This window comes from Rhamphochromis sp. 'chilingali' (assembly GCF_963969265.1).
Source record: "Rhamphochromis sp. 'chilingali' genome assembly, chromosome: 12".
In the NCBI taxonomy this organism is placed as follows: Eukaryota; Metazoa; Chordata; class Actinopteri; order Cichliformes; family Cichlidae; genus Rhamphochromis; species Rhamphochromis sp. 'chilingali'.
The window spans coordinates 2,374,639-2,394,978 of NC_137939.1; the positions used below are offsets into that span (position 1 = coordinate 2,374,639).

Sequence of the window (20,340 nt, forward strand, 5' to 3'; positions counted from 1 at the left end):
ATGTTGTCTTCAACCTGCTAAAGGGACTTTAGGTAACAAACAAACAAACAAACAAAAGCACTGTCACAGTGAAAAAAAATTTTTTTATTTAAAAAAAAAAAAAAAAATAATGGCAAGTTCAAAAATCAAACCAGGATGAAAGTTTAAAAACTGAAGGGACTTCTTCTCTATGAAGGAAAAAAACAAAAAGCCCTGCATCATGGCACAAACACTTACGGAGAGGTTGATGCGCACAATAAACAGACAAATTCATGGACATGGTTACAAAACTGACCCCATTTTTGACTTGATATATTAAATGACCTTCAGATGAAATAATTTAAAAATTAGCAGCAATAAGCCACAATTCATTTCTTTGTCTTCAATATATTTGGATTAAAATCGTGGAATGGTAAACACACAACAGTGAATCAGCATTTAAACATTTCTTTGCTTCATAGATCTAGTATCTCAAGGAGTTTAAAAAAAAGAAAAACTTCAACAGTTTGCAGTGCATGAAAACAATTCCAGTCAGAGATAAAGCCCAACACAGCTGAGTAGCACTTCACACTCCCTTCCAGTGAAATCTAAGGCATTTCTGTGAGGTTTATTTGTCACCTGGAAATAAAAGGTTTTGTAGTTAAAGAGGAAAACAAGTAACAGCTAAGAAAGAACGAGATGGGACGATATTTATCCAAACCGTAAAAGTGGAAAATGAGCGGAATGATGAAAACAATGCTATGGTGCCTGTGTTTAAACTAAACTAAACAAAAAGTGGCAATGTGCCTTCAAAACATATGGAGAGAGAAAAAAAAAATCTGCCATATTTATTTATTTTAGGAGTTCTTACTTTTCCTACAGTCATATTAAAACAACCGCGTTTTGGTATGAAAAAGTTCCCTTTTGATGTTGCAATTCTGCTTACAATTAATGAACCATAGACAAATGTGTCACAAAAACCAAAACAAATTATTTAAAATGAAAAGAGAAAAGCCACGTCAGCCAGAATATAAAGTCACTGTGAGGTGATCCACTGTCGCAACACGAGGTGTCTCTTGGATATTCGTAGTATTGCATTTATAAGGACAATAAATTAATTGCATAGATCAACAGACCTTGGGGCATGTTTTCCAAACATTGGACGGAAGAGTTAAAGGATGTGGACACAGTACCAGCTGTGATCAGCCATGAGACCTACTGTAGTTGGCTATTGCCTGTGAACATTGAACACAAACTGAATCTACATTGCTCTGGCAGGATGAGGTAAGTCAAGGTTTTCAACATAAATTGCTCTTACACCGACTGCATGCGGTGCAACTCTGTAACAATGCATCTGAACCTAGCATACATGCTTCATCCATCATGAGAAGTTATGTCTAAAAGTGCCAACACTGGTGACACTGACAGAACTGAAATATTAAAGCCTCTTTGACATCAACACTGAAACCACAACAAAGCAAGTACGCAAAACACAAAGAAAAAAGTGAAAACCTCTATTTCTCACTATGAAGCACACAACACACTATCAAAAATAAAAATCAAAGCTTCTTTGAAAAATAAGATCAATCTTAAAAGTTTTGAAACTGAATTAAAAAAAATGAAACCTTTAAATAATGTTTAAGAACAAAAAACATGACGGTAAAAACCAGAAATGCAGAAGAAGATTGCAAACACACAGCAATGGCCAGTTTCAAAGCCATAGCCTGGCCGTTATGAATCACCTAAGTAGTGTTTTCTGCAGATATAACAGGACAGATTCATGCGTCACCAGTTAATCTCCATGTCTGTGTAATTACATCTTTATACTTTAATAACAACATTTCATTCCCGCTTCAGAAAATCTGATTTTTTGGGGGATTCAGGGAAGAATCTGCATCCTTGTTTACTTAAAAAAAAAAAAAAAAAAAAAAAAAAAAAAAGGGAGGGGCACTGACACATTACATCACATGTATCAAGGAAGTCGAGCGAAAGTGTGAATACATTTCAATCTATTTACAGGCAGCTCTGAGTGAGATGTGATCCCTGTTAAACAACTTTGGATTTCATCACGTGAAGCAGCTCAAAGTGAATCAATATTTAAAACTCTCGGGTAACAACAACAACTGGAATGCTTTAAATCTATTCATCTCTTTTAAAGTAGTCCGCTCTGAAATATTTCGGCAACGAACATCAGCTTAAAATGTTCTCTTCTGTGTAATCTTCTGATTGTCTGCAGCTTTGTTGAGATTGTTGGAACTAAACTTTTTTTTTCTTTTAAATAAATTTAAGTGCCAAAAAACTTAAGTGAGACTGCTTCAGGTAAGGTTTCATACCTGACAAACTTGCTGCCTTTGTGAGAGAAAGAAGCTAATCGATGTCAGCACCATATCAGTCTTACAACATCAGCTTTTTCTAAAAAGGACTTCAGTTTTTCTGCTTCCGAATATTTGCACCAATCAATCAATTGGACGAGGCTAGAAACACACAAAAAAATAACCAAAGAACTATTTACAAAAAGGCAGGTTCAAGTCTGAAAGCATCAGTCAAAAAGGAGAAAAATGTAAAAAAACAAAAACTGCATATCTTACAAAAGCAGAACATGACCTAAAACATGGTGTTGAAATGTTCTTTTCCTGGTTTCATCCTTGCTCCCCGGAGTAGTGTTTTGAAGAGAGAAAAAAAGAATATGATCAATGGTCATACACGACACATTTAACAGCTTTTTGAACTTTTCTTGACCGTTATCAAAATAGATGCTCATTGTTCCATTCTTCCATTTCCCCACCGTCTGCTGTCCTCCAGCTTTGCTTGTCTGAAGTAAAAGAGTTTGTTTTAAAATCTGAGTTCATAGAAAATATCTTTGTTTTTGTCCTTTGTGTGGAACAGTTTGTGTTCCTGGAGTGTCTAGTTCTTCACACAGGGAATCTCAGCTCTTGGGACCCCTCAAGAGTCAGTCGGGCCCCAGATGAAGATCTAACGCAGGGTGACAAGATCAGCCAATTAGAACGCACGCACGCACACACAGTCACTTGGGGGAATCAGTCAAAACCCACCTCTTTACTTGTTATGCTGGTAAGAGTAGGTTGCATGCTCTGTTGGTGTCTCTATGGCAACAGGTTGTTGGACGGCACTTTCCTGAGAAAGAAGCACCAAATATTTAATTAATCTGCAGTTATGTAAAAGTTTGAGGGGTAAATGTTTCCAAAGGGAGGCGAGAGGTGGAGGGCAGTACCTCAACTGAGATGTTGGTGGCAGGCACTTGGGTGTACTGGGGTATGTAGGTCCCCTGCATAGATGTGTTTGCAGGCATATACTGGAAGAGAACGGAAATAAGTTCATTAGCTGTGTGAATCTGCACCCGGAGAAGAATTCAAATACAAAAAAGAAGCTGAAACTCAAAAGGCACAAACCACACAATTCTTACCCTGGCCTTTCTCATAGCCAGATACTGTGCACTGTACTTACTGTACCACTGCTGCCCATAGAGAGGTGACTGAGCTGCTGTGTTAGAGGCCCCATCATTGATGCTGGCTGGATGGACATGGTGTGGTCCATCCCAGGTGTCAGGACAGCTCCCTATGGGGGGAACATCAAGAATCAAAGCTAAATTAAAAGGGTCTTGAGAGAAATAAAAACAAATAAACTGCCGGATACTCACTGTGGGTGGCATTATGTATGACTGGTGATGTAGCCAGGACGGGTTGTGTACCTGCAAGAAAATCGAAGACGTGTCAGTTAATATAAAAACACACGTGCAGAAACATTACAAAATAGTTGCAGAAAATAAAGAAGAAAATATGGCTGAAATATTTAAAAAAAATTTCAAACCAAAAAGCTATAAAATTGAAAACACAACAACCCCAGTACCTGATAGGTGGACACAGGTGGATGCATATATGGGGAAAGGGAGGTTGGTCCAATCATCCGATTGGGGGTAATGCTATAGGGAGAGGAGTAAAACCTGCAGAAAGAGGCACAGATTTCTTAGTGACCACAGCTTAGACCACCACTCCTTGGGGCTATACAAGAGATTAGCATGAGCCAGCATACTGACCCATTCTGTAAGGCTGTGGTTGGGTCATAGGTGAGGGTCATTCCTCCCTGGAGGAAGAAAACAAAAGAGCAATGTCATTATGAGGGAGAAACATGAGGTGTTTGGATCCCCCCCTTACAGGCATAAAAAAATAAACTAAAAAAAACAAAGCTCACAGTCTCTCCATCTCTTGTCCAGGGCCGACCGTTCTGCAGATATTTCCCCTGGCTCTGGCGCTTCTTCTGGCCTCCATCAGCAAATTTACACAGCAAGGGTTCTGACGGTGCTGAACCAGAGGTTTTCCAAACAGGAGATAACACTCAGTTTTCTAAAACCGTTTTAATAAGACTGTTGTCTTGATGCTGAATAAATAAAGACAGTCTACTCAGCCTCAAATTTAAAAACAAAACAAAAAAAACCTCCAGAAAACTCACCTTGAACTCCAGGTGGAGTCTTGATATATTTCCCATTGAAATGCTGGATGATGGCCTCACATTTTTCTGTCGACTCCATCCTAAGGGACATATTTTGTGCTTAATAAAACTAGAGAGCCAATCCATCACTTCTTTGAATGACAGTTTCTGCTTGAAAGGTTTCTACCTACAATGACCACCAGAGGGCCCACTCACCCAACATTATACTAAAAAAGTTGCTTTGAACTTTAGTACTCCCATTGGACTTGAGATTTTCTTAAATACACACAAGGTTACAGCACAACTAGTCAACTTCAGCCAGCTGTCCTACAACAGCGTGTACCTGGCAAAGCCCACTCCTCGACTGGTTCCATTGGCGTCACGGAGGATGCGTGTGGAAATGGCCTGACTGAAGGGCTTCAGCATGTTCTCCAGCTCCTGCTCGTCCATTGACGGCGGCAAGTTAGAGATGTACAGGTTGGTGGGGTCTTGTTCCTGTTGCTAACCACAGAGAGGCCAGAGGGAGGTGAATGATTTGGGGCTCTTGGTTTCCTTGTGACAGAACAACAGCTGAGGCATGACCATAGAAGCGTTCCAAGAAAATACAGCCGCCAGCAAACATTTGGGAAATTTACATAACCTTTGAACAGGAAGTGTGTGAGATGACTGATATTTGGAGGATGTAAGGCAGAGGACATGAAAAAAAAAAAAAAAAAGAAGCAGCAAGAAAAGGTAGAAGGTCTGAAGCTGAAGTCAGATTTCATTTTGGACCCGTGAGACGTGGACCGTGAGGTCTGGAGAGAAAAGAGACGGTGAACAAAGTTCTGGCTGGATTTCAGCTCAACTCATTTTAAGTCAAGTGAAATTTTCAGTTCTATTTCTATAGCTCACTATTACAAATGTAATCTGCACAGATCTTCATTACACTCTTCTCTTATTTTCCGTCACTTATATTTTATTTCCAAAGGGTTAAAAAAAGGGGGTCATTGTTCAGAGCCAGGACCTTAAGAGGATGAAAGCAGGCGATTCAGCCACTGCGATATCAAAGCATAATTACATTTCATATGGCTTGCCATCCCTGGATGATCTAAAGCGATTACGTGCTCTCCCTTTCTCTCGCTTGGTGGAGAGAGAGAGAGCAGTGACATTTTGGACAAAGACCTTCGGGAACAATCTGGAGAACATCTCACGCATTGTGCTACCAAAAACGTGGTCGTTCCGTTTCCTCGATCATGTTACTAATGCACTGCTTGCATTCAGGCAGCTATATTCATGTGGTAATCCTGACCTTGAATGCAGGCACAGATGCTGGCTCTGTCGGCTTTTATAAACCAGAGAAAATATGCAGCGCTTCCAAATCTGAATTTAAAATGATTAGAAAACATGCTGAAAGAAAGTTTCACTCTAAGCAACTTGAACTGTTTTGTAGGCTCCTCCCCTTCCAATTTCCTTTGTGCCCTGCTTAAAACAAATTTAATGTGACCGACGGTATCTGTATCGCCCTCTAACCATTATGCATATTCATTATCTCAGAGTGCAGATGTGATTAAAAACCTGTAAATGCAGCGCGAGTTAATTTCCATTCCATGAATAATGCATGTGTAATCGCTGCGACCTGCGATGAAGGTGATTTCTCCTTCACCTTCCTCCCTCCCCGCAGTGTACACTAGCAATGAGGCTTGAACCCATGAGAGCGAGCAGCAGAGAAGCCCCAGTTGTGGATTTCATCTGTGAATGAGTCACAGTGAGTCAGAGAGAATTCTGACGCAAACACACAAGTCTTGTTGTAAAGCCGGGCTGAAAGGGTGACTGAAATCAAGTTATTTTGCGAGCAAGAAGCCGTATGAATGTCAGTGATCCAGCTTAACGAGAGATCAGCTTTCCCAGGGCGCCGGTGGTGTGCGAGTCCGTGAGAGCGTGTCATAATCCGGTTGAGGCAAGGCTGCTGAAGTGCGTGTGCGATTGTCAAGTGGGCTCTGTGTGTCTGTGGGCGTGCGTGTGACAGGGCGGGTGGCTGGGCACTGTGCCCTGCTGACTGGGGAACTGCTCAGACACTGAGTCAGATGCCACTAGGGAGAACAGACAGGTCCTTTGTGCAGGGAGCTCAAAGAGCAGGGTCTGGGACGTGCTCTCCAAACACCATCACCACTATAAACACATACATACATGTAAGCATCCGTGGACTCTTTGTGCACAGAAATAGTCTTATAGTGCACTATTATTGTGACAGCGCTGCAGGGTGCTGGCTTCACCTCTGAACAGCACCCTGGTTACTTTTCTGCAGAAGTTGTAACATTGCTGATGTTATTTAAACATGTAGGTGATTTATGTTTAAGTTTCCAAATGCCGCCTTTTAATCATATGAGCAATGTTGCATTGAAGCTGTGCAACATGCTGAACTCAAAAAGCCTGAGGTAAGAACATCCTCACCAAAACAGGGCAGATGATTTTTTCTCTCTCCCCGTTTAGTAATTGGTGTTTGGATGATTCTCTGGTTTAAAAATCCCTGCAACCCTTTCATTCTCTCTGTTACATAAACTAGTAACAAAAATCTGACACTAACTAAGTCACTTGATATACAGTCAAATGTCAAGCACATGACATATGCTCCAGCATTACCAGAGGCCCCGTCTGGATGAAGCTGCAGGGAAAATTAACATAAGAATGACCGTTTCTGAACAACATAATGCAGACTGATGAAGCCAGCGATTTTATGTATGAAAAAAGCGGATTTAAGCATAAAGGAATATCTCGTGATAGATTTTTGATTTTATTTATTTATTTTTTTAAAGAATGGGGCGCTAGAAACAGCAAGAGAGATCTGTTATTTCTTAAGAGGTAGAAAAATCCAAGGAGCAACCTTTTCCCTCTATGATTAATGAGTCAACATTTAATGTGAAATTAATGAATCAAATCATTATTCAACATTTTTGCTGAGACACTGATAAAGTGCTCTTTCAGGCTAAATTAAACTTACACCAAGCAGTTATAAATTAACCCACCGAATTTTGATACCTCAAGCTGAGTTCTCACCTTGGCCATCTGAGCCTGCACTCCGCCAGCCTTCAGTGCCGTCACTGCCTTCTGAGCAGAGGCTGGGCTATCAAAGTCGACAAAGCCATAGCCTGCAGGGAACAAAATATATGACAGTGAGATGTGCATACTGCAGGAGAGGTGCACAGTTTGAACTCATGAGGTACTCGTGGTAACAGTGTATGAATCTGAAGAGACAGCTGGCTAGGACTGGAATGTGCGTCCCTCTGGGGGACAGATGGAGGACGCTGCCCATATTAAAAAAAAAAATAAACACACACCTACTCAGTAGGTACAGTGTGAAGCTGACGGCTTCATGCACTTGTCAAACAGCTTTATTGACTTTATCAGCAGTATGCTGTAACCTTGCACATTACCGATACCAGCCATAGATTTCACATCGCACCAACATTTTTTTTTTTTGGCTTCCCATGAAGTAAAGGAGTGATTTCTATAAACTATCAGACACCAGACCCCACATGATCTTGCTCTTTTATAGATTTCTGAACTTTGGCATCTCGGATCATCTGATCACGGTCTCTTATTTACACGCAAGCCCATTCGCCCAGTCCAAGGTTGACGGTGCTGTGGGCTCAGAGTAGTCCTCTCCTTCTCTGCTGGATTTTTACAGAAACTCCATTCCCTCTAACATGTTCGTATTGGTTATGTTTTTTATTCATTTTCTGTGCAGCGATGTGTAACTATGAGCATTTTCACACATGCAAGCAAGCCTGGACCATGTTTTAAAAAAAACAACAGAAGCAAAACTGTGACGCAAGGCAGGATGCAAATGTGTGATACAGTCAGATCTGACAGTGAACCTATGGAGACCAAATAGGGACCAGTTGTGCTGCCTCCCCCACATTCTATCAAGAAAGTATCCCACCTAAATAAAATGAGGTATTTCTCCTCCCACACATTTCAGCAAAAACCATGATGAGAAACTAGTTTCATATTTGTGGTGTAATTTTACCACTTGATATGCTACACAATGATCAGCTGACTAGAAGAGGCGTTAGTGAACTAAAAGGCCACATTTCAACAAATATTATGGATGAGCATGGAACAGCTGTGTTTTTTCATTTAATTAAAACAACAACAACAACAACAAACCCTCACCTTTGCATTTGTTGGTAGTCTTGTCCAAGATGGCCTTCGTGGACACAATTTTCCCATACCTGAAAAACAGTGAGGTTTGCACTCAGAGGTAGTCCTTCCACTGTGTATAGATGTAATACTCTTGATGACTAAATTGTAAATCATCTAAAGATTTCAATAAAGTTACACAATCACCTCATCTGATAACAAATCCAAGGCAGGGCAAATTCAGTTAGAAAAAAATGATACTGTCCCGTGGGCTTCTGCATTCTAGGAGGACTATAGATTTACCATATCTTATTCATTCTAGCTCACACACAAATGTCAATAGGGATCATATCTCCAGGGAAATCCAACATGCAGTGGCAAACTGGTAGATATGAATCCCCCCATCAATTTTTTCAGAGATTGCATCATAATTCACCGTAAATATGAAAATTCTACATTAACTACCCACACCCCACGCCCCACCTAGCCGTAGACACTGCAAATACATAGGATAGTGTTCGACTTGGGCGAATGGTTCTGTGCAGCAGGGTCTATCAATCCCCATCTCTCCAGGCATGTGCATGCAGTGTAATCTGATATGCCTCTCCTTGGCTGTCCTGTCCAATACTGGCTCCCAGCCACACTCTCATTCTACTAACCAGCTTCTCTCTAGACAGCCTTTAACCCTCCACTGGGTCTTAGTGCCCCCTGAAATATAATTCAACTTGCATCTAGTGGCACAGCACCACTGCCTCACTCTGAGAAATCAATTTCATAAATAATTTGACTTTTGTAAGTAAGGATTAGCTGATGACCTGTTAGCTGTAATGTGACAGTCTAACATATTCTTTTTTTTTATAAAACACATTTAAAACAAACAAAAAAATAAAAATAAAAACACAAGCCTGGAAGCATTTCCCCCACTTTTTTTAAATGGCTTAAGGTCATCTGTGTAGGATGTAGGACAAGAAGATCAAACAGTCATATAAATTCACATTACAGAACTTCATCTGATTATTCTGTTTGATTGTGCCAAACTCTGAGGACTGTAAGGGGGAAAAAACCCAAACACTTTTCTACCTTGCAAGCAAATCCCAACCTGAATGCTGATGTGGGCTTGTTCTTTGGGTTTTCCTTGTCCTTATAACATGCACGAGAGCATGTTGGGCTGTGTTGACAATCACACATTTTTGATATTTTATCTACTATAACAGAGATATTTCATGTTACAGTCATTCATTTGGTCTATTTTCTGCAATCCCATCCAGTGTGTATAAGCTGGAGGGCCATTTGCCCTCATATGCAAAACCGCAATTTCACAATGCATTTCTGACTCCAAGTGACAAAATGCCACTCACTTGACTGGATGGATATGCGAGCATTGTGTTCCTACATTTGCATATACACTATGGCAGTGCCATCAGCCTGCTTATTCTCACAACAACTAGCATTTAAGTTATGAGCTCTTCATGCTGCACACTTGCTGCATAACCAGAGCGGCAGCAAGGCACCCGGAGACACAAATGCTGGGCTCGGTGGCCAATGGAGAGCCAACCCCCAATCCCATCCCCGTCTCTCATCCCTCACTTGGTACACAGTACATCACAGAGCTTGCATGCAACAACTCTCAGTGTGGGGGAGGGGAGCTCTGGAAGTGCTGCGTCCTCAAAGTATACGCAGATTTACGGTTCCAACTAGAGCAAAGTAAGTCAGAGTCCCTACATGAGTAGTCTTCCTGCTGCTTTACATCCTCATCTACAAGCCGTTACCCCTTTAACTATTATTGGACACAATATCCTCTTTCATTCTAGTTTAACTGAAAATTACATCAGCCTTAATGTGCTCTGCTAAAAGGCACATTTCATGCAGTGATTTTTATCTGCTCCGTAAAAGCAGAAATATGAGAACTACCCCCACAGAACACCACCTGACACACAAACCCTGAACTCCACTCACTCCTCCCCCTCTGACCCCCCCACTACCATTGCCCTTGTTTGTCTTTCCCTTTCCCCTGGGCTTGCCGTTTCCTGTAGGGTTGGGCTGCCTCATGTGAGCCATAGCTTCCAGACAGCTGTAAAATAGCAGGCCTCACCCTCCCTCGTTCAATCTCTCTAGCCCTCTTTTCCCTCCTTTTCTCCCACTACTCTCCTCTGCTCTTCTGGTTCTCATCACCAGGCTCCATAATTCAATTAACTAAGAGCAGATCATTCATCTCAGCCCTGCATGTTTTGATGTCTTCCACTGAAGGCCTAACAAACATATCAGATGGATTGGATGCTGCTGCTGTTTGATGTCTGACTACATGCTGTCCACAACAAAGTTCTCGAAGACTCACAGCCACACTGATGAGCAACATGGCATGATATTTATAGTGCAGAAGTGACGCTGTATCTGGATGACAGGGCTCACTGTCATACTGTATCATGACTAAAACATAAGAAAAAATAATCATAGATTAAAAGTGTATGAATGAGCACGAAGAGACAGAATGAATTAGCATGAGAGAGTGAGACTAAACATTCTGTACCTAGTTGTTGGAAAGTCTGTGCTCAGCTATGTCAGGCTGAAAGGTCTTAGTTTGCAGCCCCAGTGATTGTTAGTTTTTCCAAAAAGCCACTACATGATGTGTTAAAAAAAAAAATGCATGGATAAATGTGGCCCTCTTGTACATTACATAAATACCAAATATGGTATGGTTTAGTGTTCCTGTGCACTTAAGTTGTATAGAAACTATACATCTTCTTTATTTGCCAAAAGTAGAGATGCAAGCCTTTCATCCTTGCAGCCGACCAGCCATCACCCATTATAATCTAGTCTGCTCTAGCCGGGTTCATGCTTCCTCAGACAGCCAGAGAAATTTATTGGGTGTAAGTGCACGCTGAAGTAAATGTGTTTTAGGTGACTTACGGCTGACAGAGTTTGACCAGATCCTGGTCTGTGGTTCCTGGGTGGAGGCCACGGATATAAAGGTTGGTTTTGCTCAGCTGCTCTCCCCCGCTGCTGCTGTTACTGCTGCCATTGCTAATTGTGGTGGTGTTGCTGTTGGGGCTTGGGGGAGCCATCTGATGATTGGACGGGGACACATATGTCTGCTGTGGAGGAAACAGAGGGCTCTTTTTAGGTACATGAAATTGGATGTACGCATGGATGCAGTCATTAACTGGAAATAAAAAAACCAACCAGTTGAGGCTAGAGAGACACAGACAAGATATCAGCATCAATTTAATGCTTAATCTGGCTGGACAGGTCAGGCCAGTCAGATAAATATTATAACAGGTCACTGTGAGGGAAAAACAGAAATATAAGATATAACAAGTATTACGATTACACAATTTATACTATTTATATGAAGCAAAATATGAGAAGAAATAGTATGTACCATTGTAGTATTTGCAAAAAACAGAAATACTAAATAATAAAAGTCAGATTGCATTCATATACAAAGATTCAGTCAATCAGCCACATTTACTAGGATATGCAAAATTAATATGGAGACATCTTAAAATGCCTGTTTTTATTTGTACATTGCATATTTTCATGTACGTTTTGGTGAACTGACTTTTTAACCTCCATCAAAACAAGCATCTAAAGCTAGTTCACGAGTTCTAAAAGCTAGCCAGTGCCTCCTCTCAGCACACTGTGCTGTGGCTGCCATAGAACAACAGAATGGACAGGTTGGCATGAGTATGTCTTTGTGCAGATCCAACTCTACAGGCATCTCTACAAACCATCAACGCAAGAGCGCAGGATTCACAGATGGCACACAACTCGTGTTGGGAAGATTGCTAAAAACAGATGGAAAAGAGGACTTTCTCCAGCGAACAGTGGAAAAGTCCACAGTTAGCCAATCAGACTGAATGGCTTAACTTTGTGTACATTAATTCTTTAATTGCTTTCCTGCGTACTTTTTACAGAAGCACCTTTCATTTAGCAGAAGACTGCTGCTAGACAGGTGCATTGGAGAACAATGACAGCTAAAAAAGTGAGTTTACATGCACAACATCCATCATCAAAATCCTTGAGGACCTACAGAGACCTCTCCAAAACTACAGAACTTGGTTTAAAAATGAAACTATATACAGAAGCAAAGCTGAAAAGCTTAAAAAGACACCCTATTTTTTTTTTTTTTTTGCTGTTTTGATGAAGCAAACTTTGTTCACTCAGAATGATACTATTACAGACTCTTTCAGGAAGTTTTATAAAGCATTCCTTTTAGGTGGATATTGACAAAAACCTGCTAAAACTAAAGCTTTCTATTAAGCAGAAATGGGTGATTGCATACATTTCTGAAAACATACTTAAGCTTCCCATCAGCAGCAAAGTGGTTTCAAACAAACAAACATTATACAAGCAACTTCTAAGACCACAGCGGACTCATTTAACTGACACATGACTTTTTTGAATGCCCAGAGTGTTGTCGGTGGCCAGATAGCAAACAAAGAATGACAGCTGTATACAGTGCTACTCCAGCTGATCCCATCTTGTGCCAACCAAATTAAATTAGTAGGGAAGTGAAGTAAAATGTATCCAAACGCCAGCTACGCTTGGCCTTGGTGTTGCGTCCCCTCTTACTGCTGGAGGAGGAGGAACAGTTTGATTAACTGAGGTCAGAAGGTCAAACCACAGAGAACAATGGGGTGGCTTGTAGCGGTGGGTGAGTCACAAAATATAGTTTTAATCCATTACCAAGCAACAACACACAAGCCATGTGTATTAACCCTTGCCTAACAGCAGGCATGTTTAAAAATCAGAAAGTTCTGTCATCCGACAGCAGCAGAGATCCCAATCCTGCAATAAGAAGGAATGTGATGGATGTATTGGATCGATTAGGCCTTGTATCCAACTCAAAGTAAGACTTTAGCTATATGCGGCATCTTTACAATAAAGGGATTGATCTTCCTGCACCAATGGCTTGTTGGACCTCACAAGGTCACCCTCAGGCCATCGGCTTATTAACAGAAAGGAAGAAAGACAGCTGGAATCAGCCTAATTATGACCCATGTCTTCTTCCCTTCCTTCTTAAATACCAAGGGTAACGTTCAACAACCAACTAATATCTCTCCAAACCTTTAACAGTGGTTTAAAAAAAAATAAAAAATGAATGAATGCACATCTATTGAAGATGTAAGTGAAAAATATTTTTAATGCACACCCATGATGACAAACATAAACTCTGTCATTCCGATGCACTTCGAATTTAGCCATTACCTGAACGATCTTGAATCCGTACAGCTTTCACCAGACAAACATGCTTAGCTAACCACCACGCTCAACATTACCATACAGGAAGACAACACTGCGGTATGCAGATCTCAGTTTCATAACTGTTAGATCCCTACATTTGTAGGAGTTCAAAATTCAGCTTTGAGTAAACTGTACCAGCCCAGAAATACTGAAACAGTCTTACACACATGGGCAAGAAGAGCAGAAAAACAGACAATCAATGGCTGCTTCAACAAACCACAGTGACAGGACTAATAGGGGTGCACTACATTTAGGACTGGTCACATGCCAGCCAACACAGAAATATTGCTGTTTAAAGCAGGAAACAAGGAACAGGAAGCAAGATGGAGATATCAAAATTTAGTTTGGTGCCATTTCTGTATTTCAGCAATTTTTTTAATGTAACATGAATTCAAACCAAAGGGTTTCCAAGCTGTGAAAGAAAGGCTGGAGGGCCTCTGTTGTGTTTTGTTTACACTGTAATGACACACTATTAAGGATCAGAGACACATTATGTAAGTGGCTAATGGTACAGCATTGTACATGAACTTGATTATATAGAGTTTGAATTTTTACAGCATTAGAGACTTAAAGATGTTTCCTGTCCGTGGAGCCTTTATTTAAACTATATTTATAGAAACCTCTGAACAAACTAGATGAATATCAAAACCAAATCTTTAGTCAAGCTAACAACAGGCTACAGGCATATAAAATAAATGAAAGGACATGGAGTTTCTCCTAGTACAAACCTTGCTTTATATAGTGATTTATGTGCAAACTTTTATGCTTCCCCACTACTCAGCTGCCTTATGATTTCCAAACCGATATGGAGTCATCCTTCCGAACTTGAAAGCTATCTTTTTATTCGAGCTGAGAAAACCACAGACCCCATTCATCTTATCCTGCTTCTCTAATCTCCCTCTCTTCTTTAGCATCAGTACACTGTTTGTTTTTCCACAATCACAGTCTTTTCTGGTGCTTTCCCTCGCCTTCATGATAAGCGGCCTGCACAGGCTGTCAGGAGGGATGCACCTGCAAAGGCTTGGGGAGACAGGATCCGACGGGAGACCGAGCCCGGGCCCGATTCTGGCAAGCGAAGCCTTACTAATTGGGATCTGAGCTTGTTAGCGGAAAGTGCTAATCCCTCTCATGTGCTCTCCAGTCAGAAGGTAGTGTCTCATTAAGAGCGCTCTGCTAGGCTCCATCTGAAAAGAGGATGGCAGTGAGTCAGCTCCACACCTACTCCCCATCTGCCCCAGTCCCGCTCCAGGTGTTTTGCCACCCATGTAAGGTAATTTCCAATGTAATGGTGCAAACACATGAAAATATGCATGCAAAGGGTAGCCTGTGACAAATACCTTTAATTTAAATGATTAGGAATTAAAAATCTCATTTTACAGGCTACATTTCTTCTCAGTTAATCATTGCACAAAACCTGACTTCCTTGCATACCACTGATTTCCCAGCTGCAAGCATGTTATTTGTCAATCCACAACCGCTGACATACAGTATCTGTTTACACTGCTCCTTATATCCATAACAGTGTCAGCATTCTTTACATTCCTCTGCAGCACATCAATACAAGGAGTAACGAGGACCATGGGTTCAAGATTAAAGTTCTTTAAACTGAACTACATTCCCAGAGACGCCACTGTTCGGTGCAATTCACGTCCTTGAAATGTTGATCATGAGGTAATATAATATATATATATATATATATATATATATATATATATATATATATATATATATATATATATATATATATTTATATTAGGGGTGCAACGATATTCATATCGATATTGAACCGTTCGATACAGTGCTTTCGGTTCGGTACGCATATGTATCGAACAATACAACATTTGTAATTTATTTTATCAACTTTCCTTCTGACGATGCTGTCTGTGTTGAGCGCTCAGTGAATCTGCGTTCGACTACTCCGCCTAGGCTGCACTGTCGAGCGCAGATCCACTGAGCGCTCAACACAGACAGCATAGTCAGAAGGAAGAGCGCAGGGCAAGCTAGCGAGACAGAAGTTAAGCTCTCCTTGCAACATGGACCTCCCCCACTCTCATTCAGATCTGGCGTTTGGAATTATTTTGGTTTTCATGTGACGTATGACCCTGAAGGTAAGTGAGTCATGGACTAAAGTAAAACAGTATGTTGGATGTGCCATGCAATGCTCAATTACATTGGTGTGAACTAGTGTGTTAGCGCAGTTAGCTCGTTAACGTGTTGGCCGTCTAGCCCCATGCACGGAGCGATCGGCGGTAGCTCGTTAACGGAGATTTGCCGTGTTGTGGCGTTAAGGTCATTTCAACGAGATTAACCTGAAAGCACTAGTGGGAACACAACGAATATGACTGCACATTTACGCCGACATCATCCTAGTGCAAAGACAAAAACAACAAGCATGCTACTAACTTTAGCCGAGTCATTTAGACAGCTGTTAGCACATGATTCTCCTTATGCTGCTGAGAATATAGCCCAGAAGAAGCGGATAGTATAGCTTTTATTTTGGAAAGAGACATTTCTCTGTAATAAACTCTCTTTTCCAAAGATGAGTGATTCCTCAATCAGATACAGGGCTCGCAAAATCGCTAGCCCGACGTCCCGGGGCTAGCGATCTTTTCAGTCAGGCTACCAAAATCTATCTCTTCCCTGCCCGTCGGGCTATTGTAGGAAGGAAAAATATATGTCAATGCTTTTGCATTCTTTCAGAAATGTAGCTGGGTAATTATGTCATTGGCATCGGTGAGCCACTGTCAATATGTGACATATTGAAATCGCATTTGAATTTGCGCTTGTTTTTTGCTTTCACTTTGCAATCGCGCGAACTGTGTATAGAGAGCGACAGCACTGATCTGTGAGTGATGATAATTTGTGCACCAATTCCTCTGACATCGTCTTATTAATCGTTAGCTTACTATGCAAACATGACAAGTGAAATCTCCCGCAGCTTAAACATGTGAGAGGCTGATCGCGCAGAGAATCGCTGAGCTTATGTGAGTCCGTGTGTAAAAGCAGCAGGATATATATTTTAGTTCTGCTGAGCCAAATAAGACAGGTCAGGGTGAAGAAGTGACAGCCAAAGAAAAGCTTACCACAAAACTGAGAAGTTATGACAAATGAGACTATAAGGCAAAAAGAAAGTGCAGCTTTATGGTTTCATGGACAAAAGAATTTCTGTTGCTGCAATATGACGAGCTAAATAACCAGGGCTGCACATAAGTGGTCCGCAGGTGCGCATTCGCTGTCAAAATAAAAAACACGCACAAGGGTTAGGGTTAAATTTAAAAACTGTACTTTTGAGTTAAAATATATATTTATAATTTTAATAAATGACAAATTAAAAAGGCATGAACATTTTTTTTGTATCGAAAAAATATCGAACCGTGACACCAAAGTATCGAACCGAACCGAGAATTTTGTGTATCGTTGCACCCCTAATAGATATATATCTATATCTTTTCAAATTCAAATTTTATTTGTCACACACACACAACCATACACAGTATGACATGGGGGTGAAATGCTTGTAGCTGTACAATGCCCGACCATTAAATGACAGAAGAAGAAAAGTATATATATATATATATATATATATATATATATATATATATATACACACGCACATTGAATGAAAAATGCATGAGGATGTTATTTATTTATTTTCACTATATATTAACTAATCAATGCTATCTGCCTATGAACAACTGATGCTCCGTTGCTTCCCTATGCAGTCCCCACTTCCCGGTTACTATACGATTATCTCTTTACAGCCTAAGAAAGATAAATCAGCGCTGTGTGTTGTCACCACAGCTGTGCAAGCAGCATAACTACAAAAAAAAAAAGGGGGGGGGGGGACTACACCATGTTGCAGAGAGCAGCTAAAGACCGATGAGGTGATTACAGTTGGAGGGAGCACAGGTGATTCCTGTAGGGAGAGCAGGTGACTCAAGGACTTTTTCACCCAAGCAAGAACAATGAGTGCTAAATGAGGCAGAACGCATGCTTTTAACTGTATGAGTCTCACTGTAAGACGCTTTAATGCTAAATCTGTTGATACAGAGCATGTTAAAACAAAATGCAACATCGGTCAGACACCACATTTAGTTCTTTTGTTTGATTTAAGTTCATATTAATCACAAGATAAGAACACAGTAGCCTATAAAATCCCAGATGAATTAAACTGTACAAGCAAAAATTCATTTTGCTTAACATTAAATGCATATTTGCTTATTTCTATTACCATACAGTAGCCTTCGATCTATGCACAAACTACTAGCATCACAAAGTCGATCATGTTTGCACTACGCAACAACAGCATCTTTTATAAATTGATGATATATTGTATCACAGAAAGATAGATCCATCCTACCTCCTAGGTTAAAGAAACCTTAGGGGCAGTGGAAACGATTTTAGTATTACAGATGCAATCTTTTTATATTAAATTTCTGTTGCTTCAAGCGAAAAAAAAAAAAAAAGACTGAGAAAAACAGCAAGGTGGAAAGAACCACATAAGGAAACCCCTGATGTCCTGCGGCTCGAAGGTGAGACCTATTTGCTCTTCTCTTCCTGACTAAAACCTGGGTTCATCTTAACACTTAGACAGCCTGTAAGGCTAAAAGAGAGAAAGTAAAAAAAAAAAAAAGATCAGTGAGTTAATCAAAAGCAGAGGAAGAGGGGGTGGGTGGGGTGTCTCTTAATCCCTCTCTTTTCTCCGCCCTGTTTCTTGTAGTAAATGACACAGACCAGGGGCTGCCACTTGACACTGGATTTACAAGTCCCTTTCTTTGTGAAGGTGTGTGTGTAGGGGTGAAAAAAAACTGTGTGTGCATGTCTTCTTTCAGCAAAAAAAGGGTTTCAGTTTGCAAAGCACCTCTAGAAGTGAGCACAATGTCTGAATCCAGGATTCCAGGAATTCCAGATCATTAATCTGAGCAATCTGAATTCTTTCCAGTCTTCTTGAGGCAGGAGAGAGAATGACGAGGAAAAAGAAGGGAAAGACGGGAAGCGTTTCAGCTGTTTCACACGTAATGCCGTTTTATAGCGTGTTGGCATATTTTTATATATGCCCATGTAGATAATATACATATATAGTGATGCAAAATACCTATAATACCAACATTATAAATCCAAAAATTGGGGTTAAATATTAGTTTTTAAAAAATGCTGCCACTATCACGAGCAAAAACAAACAACGAAAACTTCAAATCGTTGACTTAAGTAACATTTCCCCGTGACTGCAAACGTTATATATAATCTTTACACATGTGCGAGTTCCAGAATTTTAATTAAGAAAAATCCATACAGCCTGCACAGAAAAGTGGTTGCACGTCACCTCATCAATTACTCATCTCAGTATGCAAAATAATCAACATTTATCTTAAAAACTATTTGTCATTTTACTGGAAAAAAAGAGAAAAATCGATTACACTAGACTTCTTTCGTGGGCTCAGTAACTTTCCTTATAGTGCCATCAGTAATCATTTGTAAGACAGAAGGGGTGGGGCATGCTGGTGCGCGTGAAAGAGGGAAAAAAAAACTTTGCTAACTTGTGGTTAATTCAATGAGAAGAGAACTTAGCCGAATATATGACATTAAAACCCGGCGAATCCATATTAAAGTCAAATATGCTTCGTCTTTATTAGCTTATCCTGAGCCTAGCGTGCCTCCACAACACATTTATAAGCTGTACTGTGTGCAGGCTCGGTATAGGAAGCGAGCAGACGCCGTATCAGAACAAACGAAAGCAAACTGTAGCCTGCTACTATTTCACGAACAACAACGTAACGGGCCCCGTTTTAATGTGTAACAGTTTAAAGAAGAACAAGCAAAAAGCCGGAAACGAACACCGCAATGGCAAGTATGCGAGTTTAAACGTCGCCTGTGATCCACTTTCAAGGACACTGCAGCTTAAACAGCCGAGCAGCTTTTAACTGGAGAGCCAGAGCTCGAACAACACCGCATCGAGAGGGGAAAATGACTTACTTTGAGAAAGACGCGATAGAAGTGGCCGGTGGTGTCGTTATTTACCTTCTTGGTGTTTTTGCCGTTGTAGCTGTTGTAAGGGTTGATTCCTGTCCTTGGCGACACAGAGAGCAGCATTTTTACTCGGCGCTGTGTCCGGAGGAGTGGAGAGAGCCAAGGCAGTCAGCTGACGTCAGCCAGGGAAATTGAGCCAGGAACGGCGGTAGTGATTGGAGCCGCGTTTCCCAGCACTCTCATGTACTCCGCTCAAAGCACTGGGCTATTTGCTTATTTATACTGACTTCATCTTCCAGCTGTGCCTTCTCGCCAAATAATAACACCTTTTAGGCAGGGAGATAAATAACCTACCTAGCAGACTTTTTTTTTTTTTTTTTTGCTTTAACTTCCAGTGTTGTGCTCATTTAAGTCATCCCTCCAACCCAGTATGATTAGGAAGAAGAAATGCAGAGCTGCCTGCGCTTAAAGTGCACTTTGAAGAATGGGAATGGTGATTTAGATAAGGTGATCTCCCTAACAGTAGACACTTTTTATTGGCTTTTTCTTTGCTCAAGCCATACACAAGCCCTGGGTCAAGTACCTCTAGTGCATATGAAATGAGGA

The 20,340-nt window shown here is 40.8% G+C and overlaps 1 protein-coding gene across 4 annotated transcripts; it reads right to left on the reverse strand.

Annotated features, from left to right (window-relative positions):
- Positions 1-1,857: 1,857 nt before the first annotated feature.
- LOC308407692 (RNA-binding motif, single-stranded-interacting protein 2-like) lies at positions 1,858-20,037 on the reverse strand. 4 transcript variants are annotated; one of them, XM_080899508.1, is made up of 14 exons: positions 19,786-20,037; positions 11,431-11,612; positions 8,557-8,615; positions 7,438-7,529; positions 4,748-4,905; positions 4,426-4,505; positions 4,168-4,277; positions 4,013-4,059; positions 3,826-3,919; positions 3,617-3,667; positions 3,424-3,534; positions 3,191-3,271; positions 3,012-3,093; positions 1,858-2,931 (listed from the first exon to the last, which is right to left on the reverse strand). In XM_080899508.1, exons 1-13 carry the CDS (start codon positions 19,855-19,857, stop codon positions 3,016-3,018), a joined length of 1,215 nt encoding a protein of 404 aa, XP_080755634.1. In that variant the 5' UTR covers positions 19,858-20,037; the 3' UTR covers positions 1,858-2,931; positions 3,012-3,015. The 4 variants fall into 4 exon arrangements, with proteins under 4 accessions (XP_080755634.1, XP_080755633.1, XP_080755631.1 ...); XM_080899507.1 differs by having other exon boundaries at positions 11,431-11,615; positions 19,786-19,928; XM_080899505.1 differs by having other exon boundaries at positions 11,431-11,615; positions 19,741-19,898.
- Positions 20,038-20,340: the final 303 nt, after the last annotated feature.

What these genes read in the sequence shown, in the direction of transcription:
- LOC308407692 (XM_080899505.1), bottom strand. Translation starts at nt 19,857, where the DNA reads ATGCTGCTCTCTGTGTCGCCAAGGACAGGAATCAACCCTTACAACAGC. An exon ending in GACTACCAACAAATGCAAAG is followed by an intron (nt 7,530 to 8,556) that starts GTGAGGGTTTGT and finishes TGTTCCCTGCAG; the next exon opens with GCTATGGCTTTGTCGACTTT. An exon ending in CACCTGTGTCCACCTATCAG is followed by an intron (nt 3,668 to 3,825) that starts GTACTGGGGTTG and finishes ATTTTCTTGCAG; the next exon opens with GTACACAACCCGTCCTGGCT.